Raw genomic sequence first — 19,173 nt, forward strand, 5'->3', positions numbered from 1 at the left:
TAATTCAGTGTAATGAGCGAAAACACAAATCTGACAGCAAGCATCTGGTTCCCGTATTCCTATTCCAAGATTAACTTCACGGGAACGGGAGTGTTTTACCGGCAAGGCAAGCCATTAAATTGCATTGCGTCAATCCGCGTCCCGCCGCGCGCACGCTGTCCTACTGTGCTGAGGAACTTCTCCCTCGCTCGTACAAGCAGATCTCCATCATCGCCAACTTCGAGGCGGAACGCAATAAATAATCAAATCCAAAAACGGACATCACTCTTCGACGTTTTACTGTTTTATAGCCATTGCGACACCTCGCTGGCCAAAATCGAAACCCCATTCCTCTTCCCTCCCTTGATGACGGATGCGACATCAATAATTTATGATTGCCACTTTTCTCCATTTCCAGACGGCAAAAGCTGCATCCAAAGCCAGGGCCCCGGCAATGTGTACATCGAGGAGAACAACAACGCCGCAAACGTGGACCGTGGACCAACAACGACGCTTTCCGCGAACGGTTCCCCGTTGAACCGAGCTCGGATGTATTGATTACGTTGCGGACGCCCCAGGAGCGAACAGAAACTAATATTTAATTGTTTGGATTGGAGCAGAACCGCTCCAATCAATGGCTCAGCACGCCACAATGGCACAAAAGAAAGTATTGCATCAACTACCTGTCGAAGCGTATCGCAAACAGAGATCCCGTATTTTCCTTCGTTTTATTTTATGATCACATAAATTCTAACGTAGAGTTAAAATACACCAATAAACCTTGTAGATGGACAACTGTGTCTGTGTAGCAATTAGATAATGTGCCTTGTTTCAAAGGAAACACTAACCGCTATATTGTAGAAGTTTAGCAAACGCACTAAAAACCGTGTCAAGCGTGTAGCCCCCCTTTGTAGGACGTTTTTCGCAAAACGCTTTGATTGTGTAAATATAATATTGTAAAGTTTATTTTTTTTCTCTTGGCTGCACTGCTGCCAACGGTAGCAATAACAGTTTCAAACACTGACGGTAGCCGGTAGCAACGCAAAATGAAACTTAAAAATAGGCACGCGCACGGGCCTGCTTTGATCCGTGTTTATCAAAGTAATAAATTCCTTCTTCCGAATCCGAAGTAATGCATGTGCCGTTATTAGCGGTATATGAGCTTTCTCTTTGTGTCCGAAAATTCCTACATATAATATATGCCGCCTGCATGGTAAACAAGCGGTGGAATTTTAGCGGTTTAGCAAGGTAAAATACGTTGTTGCGATTCAAGGATAAGTATTCTGGCCAAAACCTTCCGTTTTGCTTGTCTTTAATAGGAAAAAAAAACTTGTTCAAAGAATATCGGAATTCTGGTATGATACAAAGTTGAAAGGGGAAAAGAAGCTGGTTACTGATGTCAACGATGTTTGCTCAATTTGTTATTCAATTGTACTAGGGAAAATGACGGCTTTGGCAGGTTTTGTTCTATTATTGTCAGGGGGTTTTCTATAACCAATTATGCTCAAATTTGGCCTAAACATTCTTTTCATATCAAAGAATATTGTGGCCGAATTTCATAAAATTTGGTCAACAAAAACCCCCTGACAATAATAGAACAAAACCTGCCAAAGCCGTCATTTTCCCTATGTATTATTCGGTTTAGCTACGAATACTTTGATTAAACCTTAATTTCAACAATGATGTCCATTTGTGGTTTCTGATTGTTTCTTGGGAATATAGGGTTACTGCTCCTGGATTTCATCCCAAAGCTTCTATGTTCATCCCATCAAAAAGAAAGCAATGAAAATGAACTTGATTGGTTTCTTATTTTTGTGATTTTTGAGGCGTGCTCATTGGTGTTGCATTCCTTTCTTTCGCGATGGGATGAATATATGATCAGTGAGGTAAAAATGGAAACAGTTCCCCTATTTGTTATTCAGGACAATTCTTAATTACATACACTCTGGGGAATATGAGTCTCGTGGGCACTGTTGTTGGGTTCTTAAAAATGCTGAACGTCTAATTTTCACATGAACAGATGGAGGCGCATGATATTTCAAGTAGCTATGCAACTTTGCACTTGAACACATTGAATGTGTTAAACATAGGGGCCATCCACAAAGTACGTCACGCTCCTAGGAGGGAGGGGGGGTTCCGAGCAGCGTGACGACTCATACAAATTTTTTAGAGGTTTAATACAAAAAGTGTGACGAAGGGGGGAGGGGGGTTGAAAATTGCCAATTTTTGCGTGACGTACTTTATGGATCTTCCCATAGCTTAGTAAGATAAATTGTTCCCGTAACACGGTAGATCACTTTGACGTAGTGTGTTGCGGTGTAAGATCTACCAAACAGAGCCCTAACCTAATCCATTTTTCTAGCTAGGGCAATAAGTTGTGGTAATTAAGGATTCATCGTATTTAGTCCTCGCTACCAACAGCAGTCTCAGAAATAAAACATAATTAATGTTACCTTGCAGAAAGTTGAAAGACTCGAATTCCTCTTGTTTGAGGCTAAACTGTATGCAGCGGAAACAACTTTTCAAGCAATTAGTTAAAAAACCTCGGTACCCGGTCCTAGGCTGAACTGACTGCTGGAAAAATCGAGTTAGGGGTTTAAATACGTACTAACTCTTCTTGAACTGGTGAACAATGGTAGTGAGAGGAACACACGGAAGTTCTTATTACTGAACAAATTCTCTTGCTTGAAATGGTCTTGTAGACAGAGCTAAATCCCGGGTTTTCATTGTTTACTGGTGATATTCTAGAAGCAAGACAAGGATGTGGCTAAGGCTCCGATGCATGGCCAAAAACAGTATCACTGTTCTGTTTTCTCAAGAAAGGATTGATATCCTATTGATAAGGGGCGCGCCTTCAATGGGATTGCTCTCTATGAAGGGTCTAAATAGCGGGACCTTGTCATGGTGGTCTTGAGAAAACAAAACAACAACTGTATCGAAACCGATACTGCATTGCTTCTCAATAGCACTGGAGTAATTCGACATGCACTTAAACACTAAGGATACGGGTAACGCTACAATAGATCTAATAATTGGTCGCAGTGGCACACCCGAACAGGAAAAAAAAAAAAGATAAATTGGCTTAACTCGCCAATAGGGCTCGTCACATGAAGTTTTGTAAGCATATGCGGTATTTCGAAAATTTTCGTTTCAGGTGCTACGAAACGAAATTCCGCGGAATTTCGCGGAATTTGAGCATGGCGAAATCTGATTTCCAGATTTCGTTTCGTTTCGTAAACTTACAAAAATTTCGCTAGAAAAAAACTAGCTTCTAACGAAATTTAACGGAATTTCGCGGAATTTCGAAACAAATTTAAACTTAAACCATACTTTATATTTTCAAAAATTTTGGCTGCGCCGCTGAACAAAATCATAATGCTGTTTTCAAAACTTTATGTTATACAAATTTTTCTATTAACGCTTACTAAACAACCCCATTCTGAGTCGACAAATACGTATTTAGTTTTCTTCTATAAAACATTTTCAATGTTTTGTTAGAAATATTTAACAGAACACGAAACTATTCAATCCTACTTTTTACAAAAGTGATCCGACTAAATATTTAAGACGTCAGGCTTAGAGTGTAAATGTTATCAGATATGAATCAGATCAGTATAACTTTCTCAAAGAGGCAAAACCACGCCACGGGATTCCTAGGGCCCTTGTGAACTCTTTTATAGCACCTCTTTCTTATTAAAGGCCGATTTCTTCACCTTCGCTTAGGCCTCAAACCAGGTTTAAGCGCATGGCTAAGCACCGCTTGAAAGTTAAGAAAGCCCTAAAGAAAACAAAAACGTTCAAACAACAATTTGATATTATAAATAAAAATATCGGAGGATTGAAGATACTCCACACAACAGTCAATATTCGCTGAATCATCGAAATGGACGTTCAGCCCCCAAGATTTAGAATTCAATTTTGTGATATCATTTGACAATATAACACAATATAAGTGCGGGAGAACACGAAGGAAACAAAATCTGTCTGATGCTGGTCACGCCAGCTAGTGCGGGAAATTAATGTCTGAAACGAAGAGCAACAAATTATGTAGTGCAGAATCGATCGTGTTGTGGAAGCTTATTAAACGAAGCACATTGATTTTGCGTTGGATTCATTCGAAACATTCGGGGGCAGCAGGGACTATGCCCAAGAGCTTGATGATCCCTCCCCAGGCCATCTGCGAGTTGTGGCGCCTGCCTAGGATATGGTGGGGTTTGACAATGGGCCCTGTTAAACCTCTATAAAAGCTGCATGAATCCGCAAGTAGGCTCCACCAAAGCGACCGTGTGCCGCTCAAAGCGCACAAGCCCAAGTCCTGGTGTTAGGTGGGACGCTAAACAGCCCTGACACGACGGCCCTCCGACGAGACAGGAGGTTTGCGCAGGCCCAATAAGCCGCCTTTAAAAACTCAAAGGTGCAGCCCAATCGGGTTGTATGCAAAGGTGACGTAGGACTACGTAGCCACACGAAATAGATGGTATTCGCCATAATAATTTGTGTCTCTTTATTAACATTGAGCAAACTGCTCGGAGGTCAAATGAATCAAGAAGGCGAATAGTTGCTCCCAGTTGGATGGACTTTGAGTCACTAACCATGGAATTTACATGACTCATCGGCCGCATCGCCGCTGAAGCCACTTGACTGGCTTTCAGTGGAGAATATCACAATCCTAGAAGACACCATCCTCAAAAATGTCCGAAACAAAAGAGAAATAAGCAGAATCAGAAGTGTCATGATATATTTATTTGCAACGTTTGGTTTTCGCCAGCGATGGGAACGTACGTGGCAAAATGAGGAGAAATTCTTTCCTTTTCAGGACTTAAACTATTTATCCAAGAAGAGGTATTGGCGTCTTCATCGATTTGACTGTCATCGGCGGAAAGTGAAATTTTCTGGCAAGATTATTTGGTTCTGTTTCTGCGTGGCTTACCTGATATGGTTTTTGGTGGGAGGGAGAGATTTGGTACACCGTGCACCTATTTACATACCGTTACCTATGTACATCATTCATTCTGGTTTTTGAAGAGCTGAGTGTTGTCGGTACCGTCTCAGGAATCGCCCCTGTCACCCAAGATTCAGGCTCATCGATTTGTTGACAAATCTGAAACTTGCATTGCCTCTTGTAGCACTGTGTTGCAACGAAGGTGCTGTTTATTGTGAACTCGTTTGCTATGGTTCTGGGCGTTAGTTGAGTGTATCAGCAGCATCCTAAATCTGTTGTCCACCCGGGTCTATTCTCGTTTCCTTCGTAAAGTTCGATCCAATTTGCAATTGGGCGTCTGGAAGCTATCTCTGATCGTTTTCGCAATGATTCTATTCTATTCAGAAAATGCTAGTCCTTAGAAGAACTATTTTTTTCCTTCATGCGCCTACCCAACAACTAACTGACACCAGAATTTGTAATACATTTTCAGCATTTCTACTGGCGGCGCAGGATCGCAATAGTGCTATTTTTATAGTCAAGTATTTCTTCATACGAAATGCTGGTTCGTTGAGGTTGAATGATCTGCAGCAACACACCAATGACCACCACCAATGGGATGGATTTCCGTTGGAAATATTACCAGCGCCTCCGTGATGCTGTGTCCGCTCCGCTGCGATCGCTTTGATGTGTCCGCTCTGCGTGAAATCTTATTCAAACTGAGGATTAGACCCAAACCCGCAAGTGATTGATTTTTGATGTCTGTGCTAGTGTTGCATGTACGTGATTGGTTGGTTTACCTATTTCTAAACTTTTCATCAATTATCGATAATAAATAGCTAAAAATCAGTATTTTCATATAAATACAAAGAAGCGTTAACTCATCCTTGATCGAATGGTCCAAGAAAAATCGAAAATCCTTCAAGAAATGGCTGAGATATTAAAGTTTAAAGTCATCATATTTTCGTGACGGTCCCCGATTCTCGCAATCGTAATGTGTACCCCAATATAGAAAAGACAGACGTAGTCCTACGTCAAAACGACTATTACGAACGACATAGAAGATAATACGACTCGATACAATCGGCAACGACCTAGGCGACGAATGGAACTGCAAGTCGCTAGGCTTCGCAGGTTGCGACAGGATAATCTACGATGAATTACATCCCCACAACTTCGATGTCGTAGCGCTGCAGGAAATCTGCTGGACAGGACAGAAAGTGCGGAAAAGCGGGCATCGAGCGACTACCTTCTACCAAAGCTGTGGCACCACCAATGAGCTGGGAACCGGCTTCATAGTGCTGGGAAAGATGCGCCAACGCGTGATTGGGTGGCAGCCAATCAACGCAAGGATGTGCAAGCTGAGGATAAAAGGCCGTTTCTTCAACTATAGCATCATCAACGTGCACTGCCCACACGAAGGGAGACCCGACGACGAGAAAAAGCGTTCTATGCACAGCTGAAGCAGACATACGATGGATGCCCACTGCGGGACGTCAAAATCGTCATCGGTGACATGAACGCTCAGGTAGGAAGGGAGGAAATGTATAGACCGGTCATCGGACCGGATAGTCTGCATACCGCATCGAACGACAATGACCAACGATGCATAAACTTTGCAGCCTCCCGCTGAATGGTAGTCCGAAGCACTTTCTTCCCCGCAAGAATATCCACAAGGCTACATGGAAATCACCTAATCAAGTAACGGAAAACCAAATCGACCACGTTCTAATCGACGGTAAATTCTTCTCCGACATCACGAACGTACGCACTTACCGCAGTGCGAATATTGAATCCGGCCACTACCTCGTTGCAGTATGTCTGCGCTCAAAACTCTGTGTCGGGTGATCAACACGCGTCGGAGTCGTCCGCCGCGGCTAAATATTGGGCGGCTACAAGACGGTAGACTAGCCCAAGACTACGCGCAGCAGCTGGAAGTGGCACTCCCAACGGAAGAGCAGTTAGGCGCAGCATCTCTTGAAGATGGCTGGAGAGATATTCGATCCACCATTGGAAGCACCGCAACCGCTGCACTAGGCACGGTGGCTCCGGATCAGAGGAACGACTGGTATGACGGCGAATGTGAGTAGTTAGTTGAGGAGAAGAATGCAGCATGGGCGAGATTGCTGCAACACCGCACGAGGGCGAACGAGGCACGATACAAACGGGCGCGGAACGGACAAAACTCGATTTTCCGGAGGAAAAAGCGCCAGCAGGAAGATCGAGACCGTGAAGAGACGGAGGAACTGTACCGCGCTAACATAAACATAAACATAAACGGGAACCTTCTTTCAAACGAGCGTGAGGTGATCCAAAGGCGGCGGCAGCACTACGAAAAGCACCTGAATGGCGATATGGCAGACAACGGTGGCGGTATGGTAATGGAGCACGCGCGCAGGACATGCGACTTCCGGCTTCGAATCTCCAGGAAATCCAGGAGGAGATCGGCAGGCTGAAAAATAACAAAGCCCCTGCAGTTGATCAACTACCAGGAGAGCTGTTTAAACACGGTGGTGAGGCACTGGCTAGAGCGCTGCACTGGGTCATTACCAAGGTTTGGGAGGATGAGGTTCTGTCGCAGGAGTGGATGGAAGGTGTCGTGTGTCCCATCTACAAAAAGGGCGATAAGCTGGATTGTAGCAACTACCGCGCAATCACATTGCTGAACGCCGCCTACAAGGTACTCTCCCAAATTTTATGCCGTCGACTAACACCAATTGCAAGAGAGTTCGTGGGGCAGTAGCAGGCGGGATTTATGGGTGAACGCTCTACCACAGACCAGGTGTTCGCCATACGTCAGGTATTGCAGAAATGCCGCGAATACAACGTGCCCACACATCATCTATTTATCGACTTCAAAGCCGCATATGATACAATCGATCGGGACCAGCTATGGCAGCTAATGCACGAAGACGGATTTCCGGATAAACTGATACGGTTGATCAAGGCGACGATGGATCGGTTGATGTGCATAGTTCGAGTTTCAGGGGCATTCTCGAGTCCCTTCGAAACGCGTAGAGGGTTACGGCAAGGTGATGGTCTTTCGTGTCTGCTATTCAACAACGGTTTGGAGGGAGTAATACGAAGGGCAGGGATTGACACGAGTGGTACGAGTTTCACGAAGTCCGTCCAGTTATTTGGGTTCGCCGATGACATTCATATCACGGCACGTAACTTTGAGAGGATGGAGGAAGCCTACATCAGACTGAAAAGAGAAGCTAAACGGATTGGACTAGTCATCAACACGTCGAAGACGAAGTACATGATAGGAAGAGGCTCAAGAGAGGTCAATGTAAGCCACCCACCAAGAGTTTCTATCGGTGGTGACGAAATCGATGTGGTTGAAGAATTCGTGTACTTGGGCTCACTGGTGACCGCTGATAACGATACCAGCAGAGAAATTCGGAGGCGCATAGTGGCTGGAAATCGTACGTACTTTGGACTCCGTAAGACGCTCCGATCGAATAGAGTTCGCCGCCGTACCAAACTGACAATCTACAAAACGCTTATAAGACCGGTAGTTCTCTACGGACACGAGACCTGGACGATGGAGTGTTGCGTACCATCTATGGTGGGGTGCAGATGGCGGACGGTACGTGGAGGAGGCGAATGAACCACGAGTTGCATCAGCTGTTGGGAGAACCATCCATCGTTCACACCGCGAAAATCGGAAGACTGCGGTGGGCCGGGCACGTAGCCAGAATGTCGGACAGTAATCTGGTAAAAATGGTTCTCGACAACGATCCAGCAGGAACAAGAAGGCGAGGTGCACAGCGGGCAAGGTGGATCGATCAGGTGGAGGACGATTTGCGAACCCTCCGCAGACTGCGTGGTTGGCGAAGTGCAGCCATGGACCGAGCTGAATGGAGAAGACTTTTATGTGCAGCACAGGCCACTCCGGCCTTAGTCTGATAATAAATAATCATTTGAAATACGATTTTCGTCTTCGTGTTTTCCAAATACCTTAATTTACAATAAATATTTGGGGCCCTCCTTAGTCGTGCGGTAAGACGCGCGGCTACAAAACAAGACCGTGCTCATGGGTTCGATTCCCGGTGTCGGTCTAGGCAATTTTCGGATTAGAAATTGTCTCGAATTCCCTGGGCATAAAATATCATCGTGCTAGCCTCATGATATACGAATGCAAAAATAGTAACTTGGCTTAGAAACCTCGCAGTTAATAACTGTGGAAGTGCTTAATGAACACTAAGCTGTGAGGCGGCTTTGTCCCAGTGTGGGGATGTAATGCCAATAAGAAGAAGAAGAAGATACATATTTAGTCGCTTACCAAGGTGACTTCATATGAATTACCTTTTCAATCTCAGTTTTCAACTAACCAAAGATCCCTTTACTGCGGCGCTCACGCAGATGCAGAGCATACCTCGACCTCTTATAACCAAACTAATTTCCTCTCATAATCCAAAATTGACTGTAAGGAGCAGCATCGTTATTGGTCATGAATTGGAAAACCCGGAGCAAGTACTACGAGTTTTTTGTTTATCCCATGAAGATTATTCAATTGGTGAGCTGTGCATATTTGCTGTTTCTCGGCCAATTATTATTAGCAACTACGATATGTACAGTTAATCATACACGTAAAAAAAGCATTTGTTCTATTTATTAAATTAGATATATATTCATTATTTAGTATACAAGCATGAACTTTATTACTCGTCCAATAATGATCATATCATATTTGAATATAAAGCATTTAGCTTGTTGATATATTATATTTTATTTGACAATAAAAAGTATAAGTTTTGCCTAATGACGATGTTGAGAGAAGTTCGCCAGCAGCTTAAACTAGATTAATTTTTACAGCGCTATTGATCCGTCATTGCCCGGATGAATCGATAATTTCACCGGAAAAAAAACAGTAGTTTGCATTTGCAACAGCGTAAGCTTGATATGCGAGATTGTTCCTCCTGGCTGACCATTGGTTCAGTACCGTGGGTATTGTGACGTATGGCGACGGAGTATCCACAACTGTGATCGATAAACAAAGAAAAACAGACAATAGCTCAGTTCGTCGAGCTGATAGTATATAAGACTCCGAACCTCCTATAAAAAGTTTGAATTTGGAAGGAAATGATAGCCTTTTGGTACAACTTTTTGATCTATCAACTACACTACTGATTTGGTACAAATTTTTGATCAATCTATGGATTCCTTTTTCTAATTTTGGGTTAGCTCATACTAATCAGACAATAAGAAGTATGCTTCAGCATAATCACATAATTTTTAAGTGAAGGTTTTGAGGTTTTAACGGAATTCGAATCACTTTACGAAATATCCCACAATTCCTTTATTTTTATATACTTAGGGGAAGGTGGGTAGACTTGATCCCCGCGGAGACTTGATTACCCCCTGTTTTATCGAGAACTAAAGTAGTTTTGTTCTAGCGTTCTAGCCAAATGACTTTTATGTGGTGAGTTATTTTTTGGATTGACAACCTTTATTCTGCAGGGCGGATTGTATGTTTTGACTTTCCTAAAGATTTTTTTATTGGCCACGCAAAATTTGATCAACTTTTCATAACAATGGACAAAGTCTTTTGTTTTTCACAGCAACAAGTCATAAATATGCTTAATGATCTGTACTGATGAAAATGTCAACATTCCATCAAAGTTTTAGGATACATATTTGGATTTGAAGTTATTGCCTCAATATGGGGACACTTGATCCCCAATTAGTCACCCATTCAAAAATTTGGCGAAAAAATATAAATCTGTTCTTAAGCTTCTAATTTTTTGTAGATTTGACAGATTTGATGAAGGGTTGGCAGGAAAAATTATTTATTGCATAGATCTCATAGAAAGGGGATCAAGTCTCCCCAAATTTTAAAATTGCATGTATTTTGAAGGGAAAATATTTAAAAAATCTGAGGGCACCTTTCTAATTTTATCAAAGCAAGTTCGTGAAGAGGGATCAATTTCCCCCTAATATTTTAAAAGTCGATTTTTGACAGTACTCCAAAAAATCGATTGTGTATCAATAACAACAATAATTTAAGGACTGTCATACATCAGTAAAGTTGAATACTATATTTCTTAGAGAGTTTGTGTGGAAATTGCGTATGTTTATTTATTTTTGGCTATGATACATCGGAAATCAGAAAAGGGGATCAAGTCTACCCAGTCTCCCCTACTGATGTAAAACTGAACTGATATAAAATTGATCAGATTATGGAGCACACGCGACACGATGAAATCCTTTGAAAGTGGCACAAATGCTGGGGTATTGCCTTATTGCCAATGGCATATAAACAGGAACGCGGCGAATTATCGCTGACTGCCTCTTCTGTTTTAACTATTGGTCGCAAAACAGTTATTTGACTTCATAAAAGTAAAATCAGAATTTCATACATAACGTACCAATTCAATTCAACCAACCAATTCAATAAAAATTCCGCGGAAAACTTGATGGGTAGACTTGATCCTTCTCCTAACATTGACCAAATGCTATCATTTTTTTACAGCACAATGTCAAAAATATGCTAAATGATCCGCACTGATAAAAATATGAACAACCCATCATAATTTTGGGATATTTGGATTTTAAGTTATTGCCTCAATTTGGGGACACTTGATCTCTCATTAGTCACCCATACAAAAAATTGGCGAAAAAATTCAAAAAAATATAAATTTATTCTCCAGTGGCTAATTGCGTCCTAAAGCCCTACCTTGTTTATGGTTGCAAACAGAGGGGGGACAACGGATTTTTTTTTTTCATATGGAGTTTGGCAAGTATGACAGCACCCTCTTATTTGGCGCATAAATTTATACTCCAATGTCAAAATGCTCATATACTAGGGTAAGACACCCAGAAGTCGCCCTCCCCCCAGTTTCCGCCCACCTATTTTAAAACCTTTATTTCTCGAAAACTAGTTGTTGGAAACAGTCAAAATTCAAGTTTTTTCGTAATTGATTGATGCTTGTATGGAAAAACTTGAACTGTAACTGTTTTCAACAACTAGTTTTCGAGAAATAAAGATTTTAAAATAGGTGGGCGAAAACTGGGGAGAGGGCGATTTCTGGGTGTCTTCTACCATAAATTGTGGTGGTATTTGTAAAAATTTGTATTGTTTACCGTTTTAACAAGAGAGAGTGGTTCCGAAAGCACATATTAAATTAAAGATAGCATCGAACAAAAATACACCAAATTCGTAAAAATGTAGTGTTTTCACTTTATTCCTTACGCGAAATATGCAGATAAATAATTATGTTGGTAGAAGAAACTCTGTGCTGAGCAGAAACAGTTGTTTCTTGCTTTATCCAAACTTTGTGCGTTTCAGAACATTCTCACTCACTGCAGTGTTTATTTTTCATAGACTACGGCGTAGTGTTAGTGCCGTCGGTATTCGCTCGATTGGAGGCAACGCATATTTGACAGCTTAGCACCCGCCTGGTTGCAAACGGTAGTGCATCGGTCAAGAATACTTGAACCGATGTTATAAAAATTCTGGCAAAAGTCTAAATCAATAAAAACGATATGTTTGTGCTTGAGACATTTTAAGGCAAATTTTGGGCTGTGCAACATTTTAGAACGAATGAAACATCAGCCCAAAACTTCAGGCCCATATATCAACTGTCAAAGGTTTAGTCAAGTGCCCTGCGGTATTTTGCTAGTGCGTTTAAATCATATTATTCCGTACGTCAAACAAGACCGAACATATCGAGGAAGCATTTCCCATCTATTTTTAAATTTCAAATTAAACAATGCTCCTTTCGATTTTTGAGTCGAAAGAAAAACTGATGCATTCAGGATGATTAACTTCGTCGTTCCCTGAAAGACAATCGAATATCAATTTTTCATTTTAGAACCCAATTGTTCACAGATTTCACTGATCTGAGGAAGGGTTGGCTCGTAAAAAATATTTATTGAGTGGATATAATGAAAAGGGGATCAAGTCTCCCCATATCTTAAGATTACATGCGCTGTCGAAATCCATAACAAAAATTGGTTCATGAATACGCACAGCAAATCGTAGAATCTGCGTATTTTGAAGGAAAAATATTTTTAAAAAAATTAGAGGGCAACATTCTACTTATTCGTGGAGACTGATCAATTCCCCCAATTGACAGCACTCCAAAAAATAGATTATACATCAATAACAACAGCAGCAGGGACTATGTCCAAGGGCTTGACGATCCCTCCCCAGACCATCTGCGAGTTGTGGGGCTTGCCTAGGATGTGGTGGGGTTTGACAGTGGGCCCTGTTAAATTCCTATAAAAAGCTGCATGTATCCGCAAGTAGGCCCCACCAAAGCGACCGTGTGCCGCTCAAAGCGCACAAGCCCGAGTCCTGGTGTCGGGTGGGATACAAAACAGACCTGACACGATGGCCCTCCGACGAGACAGGAGGTTTGCGCAGGCCCAATAAGCCGCCTTTAAAAACAACCATTACGAACGACATAGAAGATATAATCGGCAAAGACCCAGGCGATGATCACGATTGGATGCTTGGAACATGGAACTGCAGGTCTCTAGGTTTTGGTTACGACAAGATGATCTACGATGAATTACACCGGCTTCATAGTGCTGGGTAAAATGCGCCAAGGTGTGATTGGGATTCAGCCAATCAACGCAAGGATGTGCAAGCTGAGGATAAAAGGCTGTTCCTTCAAGGATGGGAGAATGAGAGGAAATGTATAGACCGGTTATCGAACCAGATAGTCTGCACACCGCATCGAATGATAACGGCCAACGGTACATAAACTTCGCAGCCTCCCGCAGAATGGAAGTCCGAAGCACCTTCTTTCCCCGCAAAAATATCTACAAGGCCACATAAAGATCACCTAACCAAGAAACGGAAAACCGTATCGACCACGTTCTAATCGACGGTAAATTCTTCTCCGACATCACGAACGTACGCAATGCGAATAGTGAATCCGACCACTACCTCGTTGCAGTATGCCTGCGCTCAAAACTCTCGACGGTGTACAACACGCGTCGGAGTCGTCCGCCGCGGCAAAACATTGGGCGGTTACAAGACGGTAGACTAGCCCAAGACTACGCGCAGCAGCTGGAAGTGGTACTCCCAACGGAAGAGCAGCTAGGCGCAGCATCTCTTGAAGATGGCTGAAGAGATATTCGATTCCCCATCGGAAGCACCGCAACCGCTGCACTTGGCACGGTGGCTCCGGATTAGAGAAACAACTGGTATGACGGTGAATGTGAGTAGTTAGTTGAGGAGAAGAATGTAGCATGGGCGAGATTGCTGCAACACCGCACGATGGCCAACGAGGCGCGACACAAACGGGCGCTGAACAGATAAAACTCGATTTTCCGGAGGAAAAAGCGCCAGCAGGAAGATCGAGACCGTGAAGAGATGGAGGAACTGTACCGCGCTAATAACGCACGAAAGTTCTATGAGAAGTTGAACCGTTCACGTAAGGGCCACGTGCCACAGCCCGATATGTGTAAGGATATAAACGAGAACCTTCTTACAAACGAGCGTGAGGTGATCCAAAGGTGGCGGCAGCACTATGAAGAACACGTGAATGGCGATGTGGCAGACGAAGATGGCGGTATGGTGAGCTTCAGTCTGTACGTAAACGCCGAAGATGGTGTAATAAATAAATATGCTGAAAATGTCAGCATAATAATACATATTCAGCACTAAATGCAAATTTTGTTCACTGTTGAATTTAAAATAAGATGAAACTAAAATCTAAGTTGAAGCTAAGGTACATGCCATTTAATGGTAATAATCCATCTGGAGATGTAATGTTGATAAAGTAGAGGAAAATATCGTGTTTTCCAGCTAAAACAAAGTTGCATCCCAAGTAGCACACGCAACATCTTCCTAAAAGCATCTTGTTTCTATTCAGTTTCATTAAAGGCATGGGAAAAACATCAAAGCACGAAAAAGTTGCATCAAGATGTCAACAATGTTCGAATTGTTATCAATGTTTCACTAAAATTGCAATGCAGTACGTGTTTGACATTTGGAAACAAACAAACAAAGAATACCGCACTTCATGTTGCAAACACGAAACAAAATCATTAAGTTGCATATTTTTTACCACGTAACTTCAATGCGTCTTTCAAAATTTAATTGTTTGTTTAAATTAAGTTGCAGATTAGTTGAATGTGTCTTCATGTTTAATTTAGCATCGTTCAACGTTTTGACAACTCACATCTTTTTCTGTGATGGTGCAATCAAGTAACAGGAAACCCTAGTACAAAACTTCATAATCGTATGGTTTTTATGGTGAGTCAGCATGCAGTCCCTTCGAAGTGTTGAATGGTGCTGTGGTAGAGTGAAGGACTATCAATCACAAGATCCATAAATCGAATCCAGTTTTATATTTTTATTTTATTTTTTCCGCTGTAGTATTTTGCTACATTATTGCAATTTTACTGCAATCGAAGGATGTTTCCGTAGGCTCCACCTCTTGCGCTTTTTAGATTGCAAGAGAGCTGTATTTGATGGCACATACGCAAAGATTGTTTCTTTCCGAATAGTTGCAACACAGTGAAATGTTCAGTAGTGAAACAATTTGTGCTGCTTGGGATATGCTCGCGAATAAGTGTTCCAGGGGGAGGCGATATAGGCATGCATATGCCATTTTGTACACTTATTTGCATTGATATTGATTGTTGGGTTGCCTCGACCTACAAAATCATCATCCAATAAACTTTAGTGTGCAAACTTCAAACAAATATAATATTCTTAATCGATATATATTTTTTTATGTCCTCCTTTTTAACGAAATGTCTTTTTTTTCGCTACGATTCGCGTGAATTGTCCTCCTTCGGACAAAATTCCATATGGTCACCCTACCCTTTCGGGATTGGTTAGTTCATCTACTTTTACCAGTGCTCGCCGAAATTCAATTTTTCACTAGTTTAGCGCCTTCAACCCATTGTTTTCAATAGTTGGACAACATCTTAAAAGGTTGGTCGATCCATCGATACCAAAATCTTCAAAATTGGTTGATAGTCTGAGCAAAAATAATGATTTTTGCTCAATATAATCACACTGCCAAAAGAAACTCTTTCTACATGTGAATACGCAGCTTAAAAACATGTACAAAATCTCCTGAACGCCTCACCGAATTTGATTCCCTTTTTCCATATTATTCTAAACAGCAACACGTGCGCAACCCATCATACCGGCAAATGCGACAACCATCCTATTCCGCCCGAGAAGCGTCATAGTTTTACCCTTTCACATTGACGTCGATGCCGATCCAGATCCAGATGCTGTTTTCTGCGCTGCACGAACTCTATACGGGGACTAAACTGCGCGGAAAGCGGGCCCGAACATGATCCACGTATGAGAAATGATGCGTTTTCCAGCATCAGAGACACGCATCCGTGCACACACAAATGGTGGTGGGTAGAGTAGCTGATGATGTTGATTATGTTGAGCAGGCATACGAGAACGAGAGAGCAAAAAGGAAGCATAGGACTTCCACTCTATGCGCTGGCGATGGCACATAACATATGGGCACCAGCAGCAACAGCAGCGGCATGCACCACCATCGGACATGGATGGGCAGCATACGGTTCGTGTATGTGCGCGGATTTCGGTTCAAAATATCGCGCTTTTATTTAATCTTCAGTTCCTATTTTGGGTTTAGAAGGCACACCGGCTTTTGGAGGGCGAGAAACTGATGGCAATATTTTTAGAACTGCACACATCGCTTTGCAACAAATGCGGAATGGATTTCAAATGGTGGTGAATGGATGCGGTTCGTGTGTTCGGTTGAACGTAATCCATCAGTGTCGTTAATGTGTTTATGTTGTAAATTACGCGTTACTAGAATTATGCTCAAGGTGCCCCTTACAATGTCGATATTAAATTCAATCTATTAAAGTTTCGTCTTAGGAAACAGAACACAAGAACACAGTTAAGCACTTTTACAAATTCAGAATTTTATAAACATAGGCATTATTTTTTTCTCTATTTCTCGTGCAAAAAAATTAACTGTAAGCATCGATAAAATGTATACTTTCACTTAGGTGAAGAATCGATATTTGCAATTATAACGATGAATGGTTTACCAACAGTAAATGTAATTTATGGATTTATTCATCTCCTACATGCGCTTTCCATCTGGATGCAACATGAATAGATCGCAGGACTTATTTCCACAGAGGTGGTGCAAAATGGCACTCTTGCATAAGAGAAAACGGTAAACGCATGGTTGTTTGTAAAGTTTATATGAAAAATCAAAAATCTTACGGGTGAGTTGAAAGAACGACGCATTAAGTTGGGCCATTTTGCCCCATCCTTCTTTGCGCTTAGGTCTGTTCCGAGCATTGACCAGGTCCGTATAGAACTACATATCTAATTAGCGTTTTGCATTTAGCATTGTGCGTCGCACTGTGGTCGGATATCATGAAATCATGGCATTAATAAATAACTCCTTAGGGTTGCCTCATAGAAGTTTGGTGTCTTCCACAAAGTTGTTGCTTGATAAGTAGGCCTTCATATGGTGTTAAAAATTTAGTTCGGAACTCTACCGCTAGGGGGGCGCTTCAGCTAACTTTTTATATGAGCATGACAGGTTGATGGTGTCTTCTGCAAAGTTTGAGAATTTAGTATTATGAGCAACTCTTGCGAAGGAACCATTTTTGAAAAGGCTTTTGATTCTGAGATACAATGCCTTTTTGTTAAAAATGTGCTTTTATTCCCAAAATTAGATTTTTTTTGTTTGCTTAATTTTGTATCTATGTACAATATTTATTTTCGCATAAACTTTCTGTATCCCAGAGAGTAATGTATGGTAGGGTCTGACCCGATTTAATCGACAAACAACCTAAAAAATGTCTTAATTATTGTAAAATATTTAAAATATATAGAAAAATCGGTTTATTTTCTCACTCCCTCCACATCCCACCAAGATTTTATCTCGGATAGAATCTTTGGGTTGTAAAGAAAGAAATAGAGGGAAATTTGGTTGCAGAAACTTGCCGTAACTCTCAAACGACCTACTTTTATTTGTTCAACTGAATGATTTTGCGCTCAATTTAACATACGCCACAAATTTCTTGAATGCAGTCCTACCATTACTACCATTTATAGTACCATGCAATAGAAATTTTATGCTGGTACTATATTTTTTTAAATAATAGTTGTAAACATTTTAATATTTATTTAACGTTGGCATACGAACTGTTTATACAGAACATAACATAAATACAAAATGTTTTGTACATTAATCATCGAAGAACGTACTTATTTTTTTTTTCAGAACTAGGAGCTGTTTCATATTTTCCGGTGATATTTCATGAGAGCCCATTTTCAACGCTTTAGATCTTTAAGACGAAAATAGAATATCGTCAAATATACTGACACCCGATGGTATTTCTGACGAATCTTATCAAATACACATTTTATATTTTTTTATGATTGGCACACTCCTCAAATTAGACATAGATTTACGGACAACGTAAATTAGTTTACGTTTTGGTATGATCTAGTCAGAGCTTGTTAAAAATATAGATAAAATCAAACCTTCTTGTTTCGAAATCCGTCCAGAGTGTACTAACTTTAACTTCAAGGGAACCAAATCTGTAGCGTCATTTAGGGGCGATTTCTTCACCTCCGCTTAGGGAATGTCCACAAATTACGTAACGCTTAGAGGGGGGAGGGGGGGTTGAGTGAAGTGTGACGTTCCATTCAAAATTTCTGGGTGCTTCATACAAAAAGTGTGACATAGGGAGGAGGGGGGGGTTGAAAAAGTCCAATTTTTGCGTTACGTAATTAATGGATCTTCCCTTAGTGCTTAAACCGGGTTTAAGCGTATGGGTAAGCACCGCTTAAGAGTTAAGCGGAGGTGAAGAAACTGGCCCTTAGTGATTTCTAAGCTAAATTCCAGACTAATATATTTTAAAATAATACTGCAAAATAACCAAAACGAAGCCCAGAAAGTTCATGTGCTCATTATAATATGAATTTTACGGCCTACTTTGATTGAATAAGTGACAAGGTTTCCGTCAAACACATGCTGAATTAAATAAATATTAAGGCACTGTGGAAGCAAATTTCTGCAACCGAATTCGCGTCCGTTACATTCTTTATAACCCAAAGATTCTACCCGAGATAAAATTTAAGCGAGAAGTGGAGGGAGTAGGATAATAAATCGATTTTTCATCATATTTTTGAATATTTTCCAAAAATTAAAGCGTTCTGCAAGTTATTTCATGGTCCAACCGGCTCAGACACTACTATATATAACTCTCGGAGATGCAGAAAAAATATGTGGAAATAAATATTTCACATAGATACAAAATTAAACTAAAAATAATCAAATTTT

The 19,173-nt window shown here is 41.3% G+C and overlaps 1 protein-coding gene across 1 annotated transcript in view; it reads left to right on the forward strand.

The window, feature by feature from the left end:
* Positions 1-1,112, forward strand: part of LOC134206955 (tumor necrosis factor receptor superfamily member wengen) — a 92,526-nt gene extending 91,414 nt beyond the window's left edge. Inside the window, exon 5 of the mRNA XM_062682698.1 lies at positions 398-1,112. Coding sequence (XP_062538682.1) covers positions 398-537 — 140 coding nt within the window. The 3' untranslated portion in view covers positions 538-1,112. The remainder of the gene's footprint in view (positions 1-397) is intronic.
* The last annotated feature ends 18,061 nt before the right edge of the window (positions 1,113-19,173 follow it).

This window comes from Armigeres subalbatus, chromosome 1 (genome assembly GCF_024139115.2).
Source record: "Armigeres subalbatus isolate Guangzhou_Male chromosome 1, GZ_Asu_2, whole genome shotgun sequence".
NCBI lineage: Eukaryota > Metazoa > Arthropoda > Insecta > Diptera > Culicidae > Armigeres > Armigeres subalbatus.